We start from the raw sequence: 17471 nt of genomic DNA, 5'->3' as shown, positions 1-17471 counted from the left end.
TTAAAGATACACTGTCCATCTTCTCCTCACACAATTTTCCAACTATCTTCCCTCATTACCTTCCCTGAACATTTGTCAAATTTCTATACTTTGGGATATCCGTTCTTGAATTCGTTGCATGACCTACATTCAAGTTGTCCTGGGAGATGAGTGATAAGTAATTCTGTTACATAAAGATGTCCACAAAGTTAGGAGTGAGGCTGACTTGAAAGATTTTCTTTCTCCAATTACCATTTTGGTTTTTAAAAACCACAGAAGAATCTCTTTTTTTAAAATTAAAACTGGGAAGAAGTTAGACTTCTATACTTACTAGTAAAATCAAACAAGCTAGCATATTTTTTCTTTTCATTAAAAAAAGAAAAGCAAATAGCAAAAAAAAATGAGAACTCTACAACCTCAAATGATTTCATTTAAATTCTTAATTTGTATTTATATTATTGGTAGATTTCCAGAGAAATCTTATTAAAATAAAATATAGTGATAAATTTAAGTTTAGTCTAGATATTAAATGTTACTATCGAATACATATACTTCTCAATTACACCATGTGCTCCACCTATTTTTTAAATAAAAGTTCACCAAGGAAACTTTAATCAACTAACAACTACCATATATTTAAAAGATATTTTAAAATATTTATCATTTTATACTTCAGCAAGTTCAAAACACATACACCAGATTATTTTAGGCTGCATTTTAACATCCTAATGACTTTCCTTTTGTTTCTCTTCAGAAATGAAGACAGCGGTAAGCCCTGAAAGTCAGGAATTGTAGTGCTTAAAGCATATTACCTTGCAAGCCTGCCACCACTTGATCCTGGAACACAAGCAATAAAATCATCCAGAAACGACTGTTCATTGCTTTGGATTTGAAGTGGTAAGTTTCCTTCAAGTGCCTCTAATATAGTTGGTGAATGAGAAAGAGCTAAACCCTTTCCAAGAATACCAGAATGGGTTTTGCACACCTGATGGGTAAAAGAGAACAGTTATGTATTTAAAATGTAAAATTTCAATTACATGAGTTTCTTGAACGTGCACAATTTTAGGGAGGCCTTTTTGGGGAAAGTATTTTCTCTCTATGCCCCAGGGCTCCTTTAGCCTACAATATAGAAAACCTCCCCAGGACGGAAAAAGATGGGATAATACTTCCAGCCTCCTTTCTTCCACTAAATCAAGTGACACATCAGAGACCTGCAAGCTAGTTGTGATAGTGCATCTCTGCCCACTCTGGCCCTCCCTGTGCTGCATCCCCATCTGTCTGGGCCAGGCTTCCCTTCTACAGGCAGCTGTGGAGGTCTTCCGCTTTTTGTGTTCCCATTATTGGTATCTTTTATGGTTGGACTATCTCTGCTCTCTTAGGTGGGTGGGTACCAAGGTCCTACCTTGGGCTAAAAGTGGACAGAAGCCTGACCGTGGCTGCACATAAACTCTATTAGCCTGTCTAAGCCTTAATTAAAATTAAGAAAAAAAGGCAGATAAAACTGAAATTTTAGTTCTCATTGATCTGACAAGCAAGCCTTATGTTTTGGAAAGACCTGCTTTAAATGCTGAAACTCTAGAAACTTTTTAATGACTATATTATAAATTTCAAAACAAAATACTTTTCATAGGAAAGGATTATACTTCCAATACTACCACCTTTATACAACAGTACCTTCTGCATTCTAAAAGATAATGCCGTTTTAAAAACAATGATCTTTAAAATCAAACTGACTTGAGTTCAAATCCTGACTTTGGACAAGCGCTGCTGTGTACACTTGAGCTAACAAGTTACACACCATTCCTGAATCTGCAAAATGTATAAACCGGTGATCAAATAAATATTTCTCTTCTGTGGTTATTATAAAATTTAAATTATATAACACATATAAAGTGCACACTACATTGCCTAACAAGTAGCAGGTCTTTTTTTTTTTTTTTTTTTTTTTAAGATTTATTTACTTATTTGAGAGAGAGAGAGAGCGAGAGCGAGAGAGAGAATGGGGGAAGGGGCAGAAGGAGAGAATATCCAAGCAGACTCCCACTGAGCCTGGGGCCTGATGCAGGGCTCAATCTCACAACCCATGAGATCAGGACCTGAGCTGAAACAAAGAGTCAGACGCTTAACTGACTGAGCCACCCAAGCGCCCCAAGTAGCAGGTCTTTAATATATGTTAGACCACCGTGAGTGACAACTACCGTATGTGCCAAAAACGTGGGCAATCTGGGACATCAGGTTTTTTTTAACAGAAGCACAATAAACATCTCTTTATATCTGGCCTAAGTGACATTTTATAAACCACAATAATCCCTGTAATGATGAATAACATATGAGCTCCCTGATAGTTCTCTTTAAGTAGAATATTGTCTGATACATACTGTATTTATTAAATGTTTGTTGGGAATTTTTTTGTATCTTAAAGCAAAAAAAATTTAACTTTTTTTAAAAAACAAACACAAAAGCTGGTGATCTTTAAAACCCAGAAGTTTCTTAACATTATTGAGGATACCAGGGCTCTCTACAATTAATTAGAACATAGTGATCAAGATCATGGACTTCGTAACCCAATTGCCAGAGGTCAAATTCTAGCCTGGCTGCATGATTCTGGGCAAGTTACTTAAGTTCTCCATGCCTCAGTTTCCTTACTTATAAATGGAGATAAAAGTCTTTCATTCATGGGGCTGCTGTGAGGACTAACTGAGTTAAAAATCTGCAAAATGTTTGGAATAGTACTTGATAAGGTCAAGATCAAATAAATGTTTGTTTTTATTATTACTGCTGTGATCAATTCATCTCGGGAAATAAATAAGATTTAAACCACTAGCTGTAGGTATTAGACCTGGATACTAGCCTCTATCTCCCAATTAGTTGAATTCTTGGCCATATCACAGGACTTCTTTGAACTGCAGTTACTGTAACTGCAGTTACAATAACTGACCTCAAAAGATAATACTGACCTCAAAATGTAAATGCTAAAATAGATAATATTAAAGATAAAATAAACTATAAAGTGTTCTATAGATATTATTTAAATTACTACTACTAATACCCTTTTTTCTCTTTTTCTAACTGGTAAATAAAACTTCTTTCGAGATCCAATTTAAATGTCAACAGCTCTTCAAAGCCCTCCCCTATGCCCCCGGCACTTGGTAACTCTTCTTTCTCCCACAGGATTTATGTCTCACTCCAGATTTAACAACCACCATGCAGCACAGCAAGAGCTCGCTTGGGTTTCTCCCACCAAGAAATGTATGACTTACGTATCTTTATCTGCCAATGAATAGAATGAAGTACTTAATGAAAGTCCTATATTCAAGAAAAATAAGGTTATCTGAATGAAAATACTGCTTTTAAATTAATGTACAAAGTTTATCCTTATGATGTTTGGGACAATACCTGCAATGCGGCCTCTTCAAGAATTTCAAGATCTTCCTCTAATTCATTACCTGTTGTGTGAATGAAAAGTTTTATCAACATATATCAATATTTAGTTTAACTTTCTAGTCCTTTGCATTTATTACACCTTTTTCACAATTCTGATATTCCAGATTGAAAAGAACTATTATCATTCTGGATCAGTCTCAGTGCTTTACATTTTAAAATGTAATTTTCAGTGTGAATATAAGCCATAATTCTCAAGGCAATACTCAAAAAGTATCCACTGAGTGATTTGCACAAGATATATACTATATTTAGGCATATAAATATGTACTTTTGAATTTAGCCTATTTATAATCCCTTCCTCCCCCAAATGAGGGAACTGATTATTCAGAATCTGAGCCTTTTTAACTTTGGTTATGTTATAGAAGAGCTACACCTTTAGTAAAAAGAGTAACTTACAGGAAAAAATAAGGTAGTGATTGTATCCTCTATCTGTTTTCTCCTTTATTGCTTAATATAAAACATATTTTATTTATTGAATTTCCTTTGATAGTTTAATTTATAAAATATTACTAAGGCAATACATCTTCAAAAGGAAATATTCAAATTATACAGAAATGTAGAATGAAAAATTCTCCCATCACCTCCCTTCTGAAGATAAACAGTGTCAACAGTTTATGTATTGTTCAAGAAACTGTGTGCAAATAAGTTTATGCATGTGTGTCAACATATATACTCGTGCACACATACACCTATATTCATACATATATATAACATTAATGTTCATAAAAATGGGACCCTCTTCTGCAACGTGCCTTTCTCAGTTAATATAGCTTGGAATCTTTCTTGTTCAGGACATAGAGATCTCCTTTTGTTGTTGGTTTTTAAGAGCTGCACACATTTGCACTGTATGGATGTACCTTGAGTTATTCAACCAGTTTCCAACCGATATTTTGGTTGCTTCCAGGTTTTACAATCATAAGCACTGCTATATTAATCTTACAACACATATTTTTTGAGCATTTGTGCAAGTATGTACAACAACTGCTATATCAAAAAGTAGAAGGCATATAAAATTTGAACAGGTACTAACAAATTTTCTCCAAAGGTTGTACCCATTTTCTTCATATAAATGGGACACAAGATGTCTCATTTGTTTATACATGTAACAACATTCAGTAGGAGCAGGGGAACTGACAAGCATGGAAGGGAGCAGGAAAAGCGAAGGGAACAGAGAAGTTAGAAAAGAGAAGATAAAGAGAAGGGAAGGAGGAGGAGGAAGTGGGAAGTGTAGTCTCAGAGGGAGGGGCTACAGATGGACTTCTTGGGGTGAGAATTGGGGAAATACAATAGTAATGCCTTTTATTCCCAAACACTGTGAAAATAAATGTTAAACCATGTCCAAGCATCATAGAATCAGTAAAGATTTTTAACTTTAGTTTCATCTTTACCATCCTGATCTTAAATCAACTTACATATCATACAAATTTGTGTCATATAAAGAGGTACTATTCCTGCCAGTGCCTCATTTCTCTGCTGTGCTTCACATGAAGACTCTTCTAAAGAGCGATCTAGTTTTCAACCTGCCCCCCGCCCCTTTCTGACTACCTATTCTCTCACTCCAATCTAAAGGCCTTCAGTTTCTCTTATATTTCTTGTTGAGTATATAAGTAACCAACCAGTTTTTCCATCTGATGGTAGATTTAAATTGACTTCTCAATTGCATTCAAAAGTCCCACGAATGTCGACTCTCCTGGTTTTACTTCTACCTCCTCGGCTGCTGTACCAGAGTGTTTTTTACACCCTCTTACTCCTGTCTGTCCATTTTTGACACTCTGGCAAGTCCCACCTTTGATCCTGGGTGATCTTCTCGTTCTCATTTGCATTCTCTTCCTAGCTTATCTTTCACATGGTCCATGCCTTTAAATATCACCTGTGTTCAAATGACATTTCCACTGACTTGTCCTGAGTGCCAGACAATGAATATTCAACTGCCTACTTGATATGTGCACTAAGATATTTAAGAAATATCTCAAACTTTTGGTTTAATATCATATATCCAGTGCTTAACCGGTGCCTGGCACCTAGCATGTATGTGCCTAAGGAGGGTTTGTGTACATGTTTGTGTGTGAATAAAAAAGACCAGAGGATACTCCAGTAAAGAAAACCCAAACTACCAGTATATTAAACAGTTACTATTCATGAATGTATCTATCAAATTCATTTTGCTAATTTATTTCAGAATATCCTAGATAAACATATTCTACTCTTGAAATTTTTTAAAAAAATCATAAACACCTAGTACTTGACCAGACTTACCAATAGGAAGTGCTAGATCCTTTTTCATCAAAGCTGCGGCACAAACTCCACCAAGATTGGCTAATTCTTTTTCCAGCTGAATGACTCCCTGGATAATTATTTAAAAAAAAAAAAAAATCAGCTGCTTTAAAAGAAATGTTTGGAGGATAAAGTGTTTGGAAGATAAGGTGGATTATCAACATAATGTGATTTGCACCCAAGCATAACTTTTGAGACCAGAAGGAAGAACATGTCAGCTCGTGGTTAAATTAAGAGAGGAAGAGGGTCAATAATATGTCTTCTGCATGTTAATAAGGTCCAGGCCTGCAGGCTCATTGTCCAAAGAATTTGTCATTCACTACTTTAAAGTAGCATGATCATTTTCTTCAACTTTTGTTTTACTGTATGATTTGAAACATTCAGAGGATATATTAAGTTAGTCCCACTGCGAAATCAGGTTCTATTATTTACTCAGAAAAGTAGAGCCACCTGAGTAGATTTGAAGCAGGCACAATTACACTTTCTTTAAAGGCTACATCATGGTGCACAGACTCCATTCTCTTCATGTATTAAAAGTAGCAGAAAAACCAAAAACCAAAAAACCACCACACAAAATTAAACTATAAGGTATTCTAAATTAGACACCCTAACTTAAAATAAACTTCAGACTTCCTGAATATAGGTAGCAAAATACAACTTTAGTTAACAGCAGCCCTCAGAAACACAATCTTAACAGAAAGAAGGTAATTCATTCTTACCTCATCAGGTCCAGGGCTAAACTCGTATCCAATTGCAAAACATTTAAAACCATAGAAAGAAGCTTTGTCATCTTTCACATAATCTGATGCAGTTTCCAATGAAAAAAGGGCCTCATTTCCTAAGGAAAAAAGCTAACATTGAGTTCAAAATCTGACACAATTTTATTAAAATTTTCTTATCTTTTATCTATCTCAAGATAGGTAGCAATACAAATCAGATACTAAAAAGCCCAGTCTGTTTTTGGGGTTGGGGTTGTTCCTCTACCTACTTGAGTAAGACTGCTAAAAACAACGCTAGCCAACAACAAAACCATCCCAAGTGAATTGTTATTATTTTTCTTTATGACCAACCTCTCCATATCAAATGTTCTACCCTTCTGTTACATGACCATTTTTCAATTACCTGTCGATTACTAGGGCGACCTAGGTTAGTTAGCCTTTTCTGTTTCAGAATGAGCAATCCTCTAACCTGGCCCCTCACAAACAAACAAGGCAGATCAGACTAGAAGACAGAAGCTTCTGAATTCAAATAGGCTGTGAATTTGAGGAATCACAAGAATATTTATGGTTAATTGGTTAAAAACACAACAGACCACATACAGTTTTAATAACTTACAAACTTTCTTTGAAAGGAAAATACCAGTAATAGCAATAACAAAAGTGTTGCCTGTCCCTGTCTCTGACACACACACACACACACACACACACCCTTCAAACCCGAAGAACTGAAAACAATAGCTTTTTTTTTTTAGGTTTATTGATTGATTGATTGATGTAGTGTTCCAAGATTTATTGTTTGCATATAACACCCAGTGCTCCATTCAATACGTGCCCTCCTTAATACCCATCACCAGGCTAACCCATCCCCCCACCCCCCTCCCCTCTAGAACCCTCAGTTTGTTTCTCAGAGTCCACAGTCTCTCATGGTTAGTCTTGAAAACAATAGCTTTAACATAACTCACTAGGTTAGGGGGTTGACCAATTCTCTTGAATGGAAAAGAGTCCTGGTAAGTTCTCAAAATCTTTCACTTATTGGGAAAATAAATCCACTTTTTCTATAGTTTGCTCCCAACTGTGCAGACAGCCACCCCTCAGTATTAACTCGCTTTGGTTAAGCTAATCTTTTTTCACAAGATCCTCACAACATTCTCTCTTCTAAAACTTAGTCGTGCTGTACCCCGCCCCCCCCACAGAGTCTTTTTCACTACTCAAGTGCAATCGGATGCATAGTAGGTCTTGAAGAAATCCTTCTAAAAGTTGTAAACATTTTTAATGACGTATCCTTACTAAACATAATTATTATAAATGCATAGATTTTACCATATAGAACAGAAGAGAAAAAATAACTTACCTGGCAACACTAAAACCATAGTAGGCCACCCAGAGGACCCTGAAAATTTCTTTAATTCTATCCAGGAATTAAGATTTTCATGAACAGATGTCAATTTTGGTCCATATCCTGAAACAGTTCTGACAGGAATCAACAAACGAAGGACATCTTCTGACTGTGCAGTGCCACACTGGGGGTCAAACTCGATTGTCATCCACCGTACACATTCCGGGAATGTCACCTGAGATCAAAAGGCAAGAGGACACTTTGTTAAGAAGAATTTGATTTTTGTTTTTTTTCCTATTTTAGAAACAGGACATACCGTAAAAATGATGCTTTCTCTCAACTAAATTTTAAGTAAGAAATTAATAGAGTAGTTTCAGTATGATTAGAAATCAAGGTATTAATGCTCAGTATCAATTGTTCCAATTGCCCACTTGCAGTATCTACTGCTTTCTACCTAATACTTGGTTGATACTACATTAATAATGTTTATAAGTGCACACTGATAACGTTTAAAAAATATTACAAGGCTGTTTAATTTCCATAAACATTAAACTATGTAATTTTCTTGTGGAAGTTTATTTATATAATAAATTTTCCATTTCAGTCAGAATGTATTTAAGGGAAATACGTAGGTAAATGAGAATATAATTTGATGGGTAAAATGTAAAGATATATTGATAGAAAGTGAATAAATCATTAAAATCTAAGGTTTTAGTCACTTTTAGGTATCTAATATTCATAGTACGGGCTACAAATGATACTTTTCATTAGCAAAATACTTCAGAACTTCATATATTATGAGAATAAATAAATATTAACACACAATGAGGGGTGTCTGAGTGGTCAGTCAGTTGAGCGTCCAACTCTTGGTTTCGGCTCACATCATGATCTCAGGGTTGTGAGATCAAGCCATGCAACCAGCTCCACACTCAGTGGAGAGTCTGCTTCTCTCCCTCTACTCCCCACCATGTGCACCCACAACTTGTGCTTGCTCTCTAATAAATAAATCTTTAAAAAATATAAAAAAATAAACACATGATGAAAACCTAGGTTTTTATATTTTCTTAACCTAAAGTTTTACTGTAATATAAGTTTTTCATGACATATAATTACATGTATTTTTAAGGCCACTTTAAGCTTTTGTCACCATCATGGCAGAGAAAAATTCTGTCTTGATAGCCAAATTACAATTAAACAGGACCATGTCAAATAGTAAACTATGAAACAGTTATAGGATATGATATGAGCATTAAGAAATTTCCCAAGTATGATATTGGTCTAAAAAAAAATTACCTAGGACTAATGCAAACATTTTTAGTAGAGGATTAAAAAAAAATCTCCATTTAAATGAAACGCTCAACCTTGTTCATAATTACATAAATGCAAATTAAAACGTTAAGTAAAATACCATTTCTCCCATTTTATTAGAGGTCCAAAATTTAACCATGTACTCTGTTGGGGAGGCTATGAGAAAACAAACACTCTCAAACATTGTTGGTGGGGACACAAAATGGTATAACCTCTAGAGAAGGGACTTTCTCAACATCTAGCAAAGATACATATTCATTCACCTTCTGAATCAGTAACCCCAGATGTATGAAGCATATGGCTCTTCAGTCTCTATTTGTTTGACCCAGCAATCCCATTTCTAGGAATTTACTTTGAAGATATATTTCTAAATACATGAATAAATAAACAAAAAACCCCAAACATATACACAAGGTTATTCATTGCAAAAAAAATTTGCAAAATACTGTAAACACCCTACAATGCTCATACACAAGACTGACTGAATAAACTATGATATATCTTCACAGTGGAGTACTAAGCAGTTATAAAAAAGAATGAGGATGATCTCTTTAAGTGGATAATGGGGAGATTTCTATGCATGTAGTTACATTAAAAAAGTACAAAATAGTATATTTGGTGTGCTACCATTTATTTTTTTAGATTTTATTTATTTGCTTTACAATGAGAGCATGAGAGAGAGAGCACAGAGGGAGAAAGAGCAGCAGACTCCTGCTGAGCAGGGAGCCCAAAGTGGGGCTCGATCCCAGGACCCTGAGATCATGAACTAAGCTGAAGGCAGACACTTAACTGCCTGAGCCACCCAGGCGGCCCCAGTGTGCTACCATTTTCAAATAAAAAGAAAATAAGACTACATCTATATCCATCTATCTATTTTTTAAAAAGGAACACAAGAAGGAAACCCCAGGGTACTCAGTGGAATAAGTGAGAAGCAGAGAAGGGAAAGAGAAGGGCCTCATAATTCTGAGCATATTATTTTGTATAATTTTATTTCTGGAGTCATGTTACTATTTTACACATTTAAAAAATAAAATTAAATCAAGTAGGATGGGGGAAAACTCACAAAAATAAAGTACAAAAAGCCAAATAGGCCTAACTTTATAGCAAAGCGATTGTAAACCAACCTGCGCATATAGGTAAGAAGAACTACTCCAAGTAACTTCTGAATAAAGTATTTTGTTATATAACGTCAGTGGGATATATTCTAAAGATAAACATTTTGCAGGGAAATTATTTTTTACAGTGAAATATAAATGGAATAGGCATAAAAAAAAACCCCCTATGATGTTGACTGGAACTAAAAAGGAGTGCTCAAAAACTGATAAAAACATAGTAAAAGGACATAGAAGCCAGCTTGAATGAACTTTCACTGGCCAAATCAATTAAAACTTGAGCATCAAAATGAATAATGACAGCAAAGGATTATAACATTAAACAAAAAGAAAATTTTTATTTTTTAATTTTTTTAAAAGAATTTATTTATTTATTTAACAGAAGGAGACACAGCGAGAGAGGGAACACAAGCGGGGGGGGAGTGGGAGAGGGAGAAGCAGGCTTCCCGCCAAGCAGGGAGCCTGATGTGGGGCTCGATCCCAGGACCCTGGGATCACGACCCAAGCCGAGGGCAGACGCCTAACCGACTGAGCCACCCAGGCACCCCTAAACAAAAAGAAGATATAAACACATAAATGAATGGATGGATGTTTAAAAGTGGAGGGGATGGGAAAACTGTCTTTTACAATAGAACACCACATGGAAGGGATAACAGAATTAGAAAGCCACCATTTTTTAAAAATTTTTATTTTATTTTATTTTATTATGTTAGTCACCATACATTAATTAGTTTTGTGTGATGTAGTGTTCCATGATTCATTGTTTGCGTATAACACCCAGTACTCCATGCAATACGTGCCCCCAATAATACCCATCGCCAGGTTAACCCATCTCTCCACCCCACTCCCCTCTAAAACCCTCAGTTTGTTTCTCAGAGTCCACAGTCTCTCATGGTTCGTCTCCCCCTCCAATTTCCCCCTCTTCATTTTTCCCTTCCTACTATCTTTTTTTTTTTTTAAACATATAATGTATTATTTGTTTCAGGGGTACAGGTCTGTGATTCATCAGTCTTACACAATTCACAGCACTCACCATAGCACATACCCTCCCCAATGTCTGTCACCCAGCCACCCCATCCCTCCCACCCCCCACCACTCCAGCAACCCTCAGTTTGTTTCCTGAGATTTAGAATTCCTCATATCAATGAGGTCATATGATATTTGTCTTTCTCTGATTGACTTATTTCGCTCAGTATAATACCCTCCAGTTCCATCCACGTCGTTGCAAATGGCAAGATTTCATTCCTTTTGATGGCTGCATAATAGTCCATTGTATATATATACCACATCTTCTTTATCCATTCATCTGTCGATGGACATCTTGGCTCTTTCCATAGTTTGGCTATTGTGGACATTGCTGCTATAAACATCAGGGTGCATATACCCCTTCAGATCCCTACATTTGTATCCTTGGGGTAAATACCCAGTAGTGCAATTGCTGGATCGTACGGTAGCTCTATTTTCAACTTTTTGAGGAACCTCCATACTGTTTTCCAGAGTGGCTGCACCAGCTTGCATTCCCACCAACAGTGTAGGAGGGTTCCCTTTTCTCCGCATCCTCGCCAACATCTGTCGTTTCCTGACTTGTTGATTTTAGCCGTTCTGACTGGTGTGAGGTGGTATCTCATTGAGGTTTTGATTTGGATTTCCCTGATGCCGAGCCATGTTGAGCACTTTTTCATGTGTCTGTTGGCCATTTGGATGTCTTCTTCTGAAAAATGTCTGTTCATGTCTTCTGCCCATTTCTTGATTGACATTTGTTCTTTGGGTGTTGAGTTTCATAAGTTCTTTATAGATTTTGGACACTAGCCCTTTATCTGATATGTCATTTGCAAATATCTTCTCCCATTCTGTTGGTTGTCTTTTGGTTTTGTTGACTGTTTCTTTTGCTGTGAAAAAGCTTTTTATCTTGATGAAGTCCCAATAGTTCATTTTTGCCCTTGCTTCCCTTGCCTTTGGCGCTGTTTCTAGGAAGACGCTGCTGCGGCTGAGGTCGAAGAGGTTGCTGCCTGTGTTCTCCTTTAGGATTTTGATGGACTCCTGTCTCACATTTAGGTCTTTCAACCATTTTGAGTCTATTTTTGTGTGTGGTGTAAGGAAATGGTCCAGTTTCATTCTTCTGCATGTGGCTGTCCAATTTTCCCAACACCATTTGTTGAAGAGACTGTCTTTTTTCCACTGGACATTCTTTCCTGCTCTGTCGAAGATTAGTTGACCATAGAGTTGAGGGTCCATTTCTGGGCTCTCTATTCTGTTCCATTGATCTATGTGTCCGTTTTTGTGCCAGTACCATACTGTCTTGATGATTACAGCTTTGTAATAGAGCTTGAAGTCCGGAATTGTGATGCCCCCAGCTTTGCTTTTCTTCTTCAACATTTCTCTGGCTATTCGGGGTCTCTTCTGGTTCCATACAAATTTTAGGATTATTTGTTCCATTTCTTTGAAAAAAGTGGATGGTATTTTGATAGGGGTTGCACTGAATGTGTAGATTGCTCTAGGTAGCATTGACACCTTTACAATATTTGTTCTTCCAATCCATGATCATGGAACGTTTTTCCATTTCTTTGTGTCTTCCTCAATTTCTTTCATGAGTACTTTCTAGTTTTCTGAGTACAGATTCTTTGCCTCTTTGGTTAGATTTATTTCTAGGCATCTTATGGTTTTGGGTGCAATTGTAAATGGGATCGACTCCTTAATTTCTCTTTCTTCTGTCTTGTTGCTGGTATATAGGAATGCCACTCTTCAGAGTATAGGGATAGAGGGTACATACCTCAATATCATAAAAGCCATCTATGAAAAACCCACAGCGAATATCATTCTCAATGGGGGAAAAACTGAGAGCTTTCCCCCTAAGGTCAGGAACACAGCAGGGATGTCCACTATCACCACTGCTATTCAACATAGTATTAGAAGTCCTAGCCACAGCAATCAGACAACCAAAAGAAATAAAAGGCATCCGAATCGGCAAAGAAGAAGTCAAACTCTCAATGTTTGCAAATGATATGATACTTTATGTGGAAAACCCAAAAGACTCCACCCCAAAACTGCTAGAACTCATATAGGAATTCAGTACAGTGGCAGGATATAAAATCAATGCACATAAAAATTCTATCTTAAGCCCTTTTGTGTCTCTGAGAGTGCCTAACCACCTGCTGATTTCTATATTTAAATACTATAAAAAAATTATACTTCTAACCAGAGGCAAAGTATCCTTTAAGATATCATTATAAAACATCAAATCAAGTTTTAAATTTAAACTCTGCCTAGGAATCGGTGCCTACCTTGTAGTGCATCACACATGCAGGCTTATAGGGGTGCTCACTCTCTATGACAGCATAGTGATTAGAGGTTGTACAAGCAGAGAGGCCTTGCTCAGGCTGGTTTCCTGTGGTGCTATCTGTTGACTGATTAGGATTGAATGCAGGGGGTGCATACTTCTGATTCAAAATGGCAACTGAGGGAAGTAACTGTTGGACAAGACCAAAGACTTCTACAGCCACCTAGTATAAAAAGAAATGATTAAAAAGATAATAAATGTAAAAATTGCTTTAAAATGATTAATTACTATAATTGTTGGCTACCCTTAATTACGAAGAACATTACTGAGAGTTTTTAGCTAAGTTTTCATTCAAAGAGAAATTTGTTCTATGGAAAAAAAACATTTACCTTAGATGTCTTAGATGTCATATGACAATAACCTCGTCTATACTTTTAAACACTTTGCCTTTTTGTAATCTGCTGTAAACTGGGTTTTACTCAATATTTAATTATGCCAAAGAATCAATAGTTTATGATTTCCTTCATGTCTTGACTATTTCACAATTGTAAAAGACTCCTATCCTTCTACATTGCTATTCTTACCCAAAAAGAAAGATTTGGCATCAACTTCATAAATTACAAAAATCTAAGTTAACTTAAGCTTTCCTTACATATCATAATTCTAAAATATATTTCTCATTCCCAAATTCTTCAAATGTAAAGCCAGTAAGTAAGCACAGCAATCCAACAAACAAAACGAAGAACAGTGAGATTTAACTGATAACTTTTACCATTTAACTTGTCTAACCTTATGTGTTATACTTGTAACCCAGGTACCTCAAAGATCAAAGTGTTTATAAAGGATAGATACAAAGTCTAAAAAAAAAAAAGATATTTAAAAAAATATTCAAAATTACAGAATTAAATTACACACCTTGGGAATAGCAGCAGCTACTGGTCCTATGTAGGCTATAATAAGGGGAAGCAGCATGGAAAACAGACTGGAAGAGCTAAGCAGTTCTGGAATGTCATCAGCTAAAAAAGGCATTAAAACTATAGTTAGAAGGTAATTTCATTGTAATGTATATATGCTGTACTAAATCTATATTCCATTCTCTTGAGCACAATAAAATTATAGTTGACATTGACTGAATGCTTATAAAGGACCTGGCCCCATTCTAAGGGTTTTATATGCATGAGCCATCTCAAATTAATCCTCACCATAAGATACTTTTATTATTTTTGCTTTTCACAAGGGGGAAACCAAGGCATACAATGTTAAGTAACTTATCCAAAATCATATACCTGTAAAGTGATAAAGCCAGGATTAGAACCTACAGTAACAGCCATGATTTTAAACCACGACCACTGATACCACACATGGCTATACGTGTGACGTTAGGCCAATTACTTAATTGGTATGTGCCTCAGGTTAGTCCTCTGTACAAAAGAATAATAACAGTACTTCCCCCACTGGATGTTATGAAGATTAAGTTAATATATGTAAAACACTGAGAACAAGGCCTGCACATACTAAGCACTACAAAAATGCTTACTGTTATTAAGCCATACTGCCTTCTATGTTAGCAGAGAAAGCATTTTGCCGATGGACATTTTAATCATTTATCTCTAAGCATGGTGCTAGGAAGGTAAGTTGAGTCTAGATTGAGATGATCTTTATATTAAAGGCCCATTATTCCCAAATACTTCTTTCTAGATCTGCTGTTGTGTCACAATAGGATGCATTTATTTAAAAATACAGTTTCTTAGCCCAACCCAAACCTTTAGTTTGGATAGGCCAAATATTCTTTATTTTTAGGAAGTTCCCCAGGTGATTCACTAGGTGATTCCCAGGTGTGCACTAGGCTTAGGAATACATGTTATAGATAACAGTAAGACTGGGTGGGTAGCAATGAATCCTTTTGTAAATGAACTCCGCTGCCAGTGTGGAGGGTGACCAGGTAACTAGACAGGGAGCGGGAGAAAGGTGGCAGTGAGATTGCTGGGATGCTGTCCATCCATGAGGAAGAGGACACATGCCCTGTACCATGGTGGCTTGAACTATGGAAGAAGGGATAGGGGAATACCAACTGGAGAGTTGCCAGTGGAAGAACTCACAGAACTCAAATCAGATAAGTGAGTTTGGGTTACCCAGATCTTTGGGTGAATGGTGATACCATTACTGGAAATATGATATATAGGAAGAAAAACACACCTAAAAGAGAAAACAAAATGCTTTTTGACTCCTAAAGGAAGGATAAAGCAAAGACTCAGCTTAATGGGAGAGTTTTTGTCTTACTAGGTTAAGTAAGAAAATAACAGGTATCAGGTAACTGCTTTTGAACATTCTAAAAAATCCTGCATATGGAGAGTATGGCTGATACAAAATGAATGTATATGTATGTACACATCTACAATGAATAAAACACTCTGGGATTCTATAAGACGGTTCGTCTCAGTAACTCTGTGTACAAGTTAGAGAATAAAGAATCTAAAATATGACTATTAAGAAAATAAAAGTCTTACCATCCACAGCAAGAGCTCTGTGCAAGAGGTCTTTTGCAGCTCGAACAACAGTGCTTACCACAGAGAGAGCTCTGCTACAGTTTTTATCTTCTTCATTGGCTTTACTTAGAAGCTGGGATTGTAAATCTCCATCAAATTCACTCCTGTAACAAGAGTCACGCATGAGATTTTACATGGTAGGTAAAAGATGATCTAGGTCCAGTTATCATATTTAGATCAGAGCTCCTCACTTAAAGTTATTTTAAAACAAGACCAACGAGAGTGTATCTTAGGAACTGATATTTAAACAAAGGCCTGAATTATGTTAAAAAAAAAAAAGCTGAGGGAAAAGTATTCAGGCAAAAGGAACAGTAAGAGAAAGGTTCAGACAAGAACAAGATCAGCAAGTTCAAGGAACAGAGTGACAAGTGTGACTGGAATGAAAGGACATGGAGGGTGACAGGAGTCAGATCATGTGAGCTTTGTACACCTCTGTGAGACCTTACATTTCATGCTGGGATGGGAAGCTGTGAGAGGACTCTGAGCAAGGGCAGACCTGACCAATGTACATTTCTGTAAGATCCCTCTGGCTGCACCGTGCAGAACTGAATGCAGCAGGCCCGCGGCAAAAGGAGGGAGACTGGGTTAGAAGCTGTGAGAGTTACCCAGGGAGCAGTAGTGATGGCTTGGACTCAACTGTTAATTATGGGAATTAGAAAAAGTCAGATTTAGAACATTTTATTTTGTTTGATTAATTCATTCATTAATTAATTTGAGTGAGAGAGAGAGAGAGTGCACGTGTGTGGAGGGGAAGAAGGGGCAGAGGTTGAGGGAGAGAGAGAATCTTAAGCAGGCTCCATGCCCAGTGCGGAGTCTGATGTGGGGCTTGATCGCACGATCCTGAGATTACAACCTGAGATGAAATCAAGAGTTGGATGCTTAACTGACTGAGCCACCCAGATGCCCCTAAATTTAATTAATTTTAAATTTAAAGCTAAGGGTATGTAAAGCTTGGTGGGAAACAAAAATATCTAAAACACTGTATTTTGTGTAAGAAATAAAGTCTAGATAGCAGATGCTTCTAAGGGGCTCCCCAGCCTTTTGAAATATATAACTTCTGTGCATGATATGATTTTTTTAATGTATGGTTTGAGAAAGAGAATACTATTTATTGTGGTGCTGTGTAACAAAAAGTTTTTCATGATTCGGTAAAAGGACTAGAAAACTTGTATCTCAGCAGCAACACACCACCAGGAAGCTATTTAACACCTACCATTTCTATTTTATTTCACATGCAAAAAGGCAGGAGAAAAATCTACATTCAGGGCAACAGCTTTGTACAATTGCCCAGGCAGTGTTCCCAGATTGTTTATGAAGGAAAGAGAGAAAGCAGCAAATCTCTGAAAGTGATACACAACCTTGGTGGGATCTGAGGCTAAGTCAGACTGAGGGTAGTAGATATGGTGAATGGTACTCACTACCTATGATTCCAGCTAATTCACTAAAAGAAAAACTGAGATGTGATGACAAAAGTAC

The 17471-nt window shown here is 36.6% G+C and overlaps 1 protein-coding gene across 16 annotated transcripts in view; it reads right to left on the bottom strand.

Moving 5' to 3' along the window:
- Positions 1-17471, bottom strand: part of MYCBP2 (MYC binding protein 2) — a 283331-nt gene that overhangs the window by 114511 nt on the left and 151349 nt on the right. For all 16 annotated transcript variants that reach the window (XM_032402809.1, XM_032402810.1, XM_032402815.1 and 13 more), the window contains 8 exons: positions 15957-16099; positions 14365-14465; positions 13454-13672; positions 7768-7987; positions 6417-6535; positions 5680-5767; positions 3376-3425; positions 792-964 (listed from right to left, as the gene is read on the bottom strand). In XM_032402809.1, coding sequence (XP_032258700.1) covers positions 792-964; positions 3376-3425; positions 5680-5767; positions 6417-6535; positions 7768-7987; positions 13454-13672; positions 14365-14465; positions 15957-16099 — 1113 coding nt within the window. The remainder of the gene's footprint in view (positions 1-791; positions 965-3375; positions 3426-5679; positions 5768-6416; positions 6536-7767; positions 7988-13453; positions 13673-14364; positions 14466-15956; positions 16100-17471) is intronic.

Source organism: Phoca vitulina, unplaced genomic scaffold, assembly GCF_004348235.1.
Source record: "Phoca vitulina isolate PV1807 unplaced genomic scaffold, GSC_HSeal_1.0 scaffold5, whole genome shotgun sequence".
In the NCBI taxonomy this organism is placed as follows: domain Eukaryota; kingdom Metazoa; phylum Chordata; class Mammalia; order Carnivora; family Phocidae; genus Phoca; species Phoca vitulina.
Note: the sequence above shows the minus strand (reverse complement) of the source record. Positions and strands in the feature narration are given on the sequence as shown.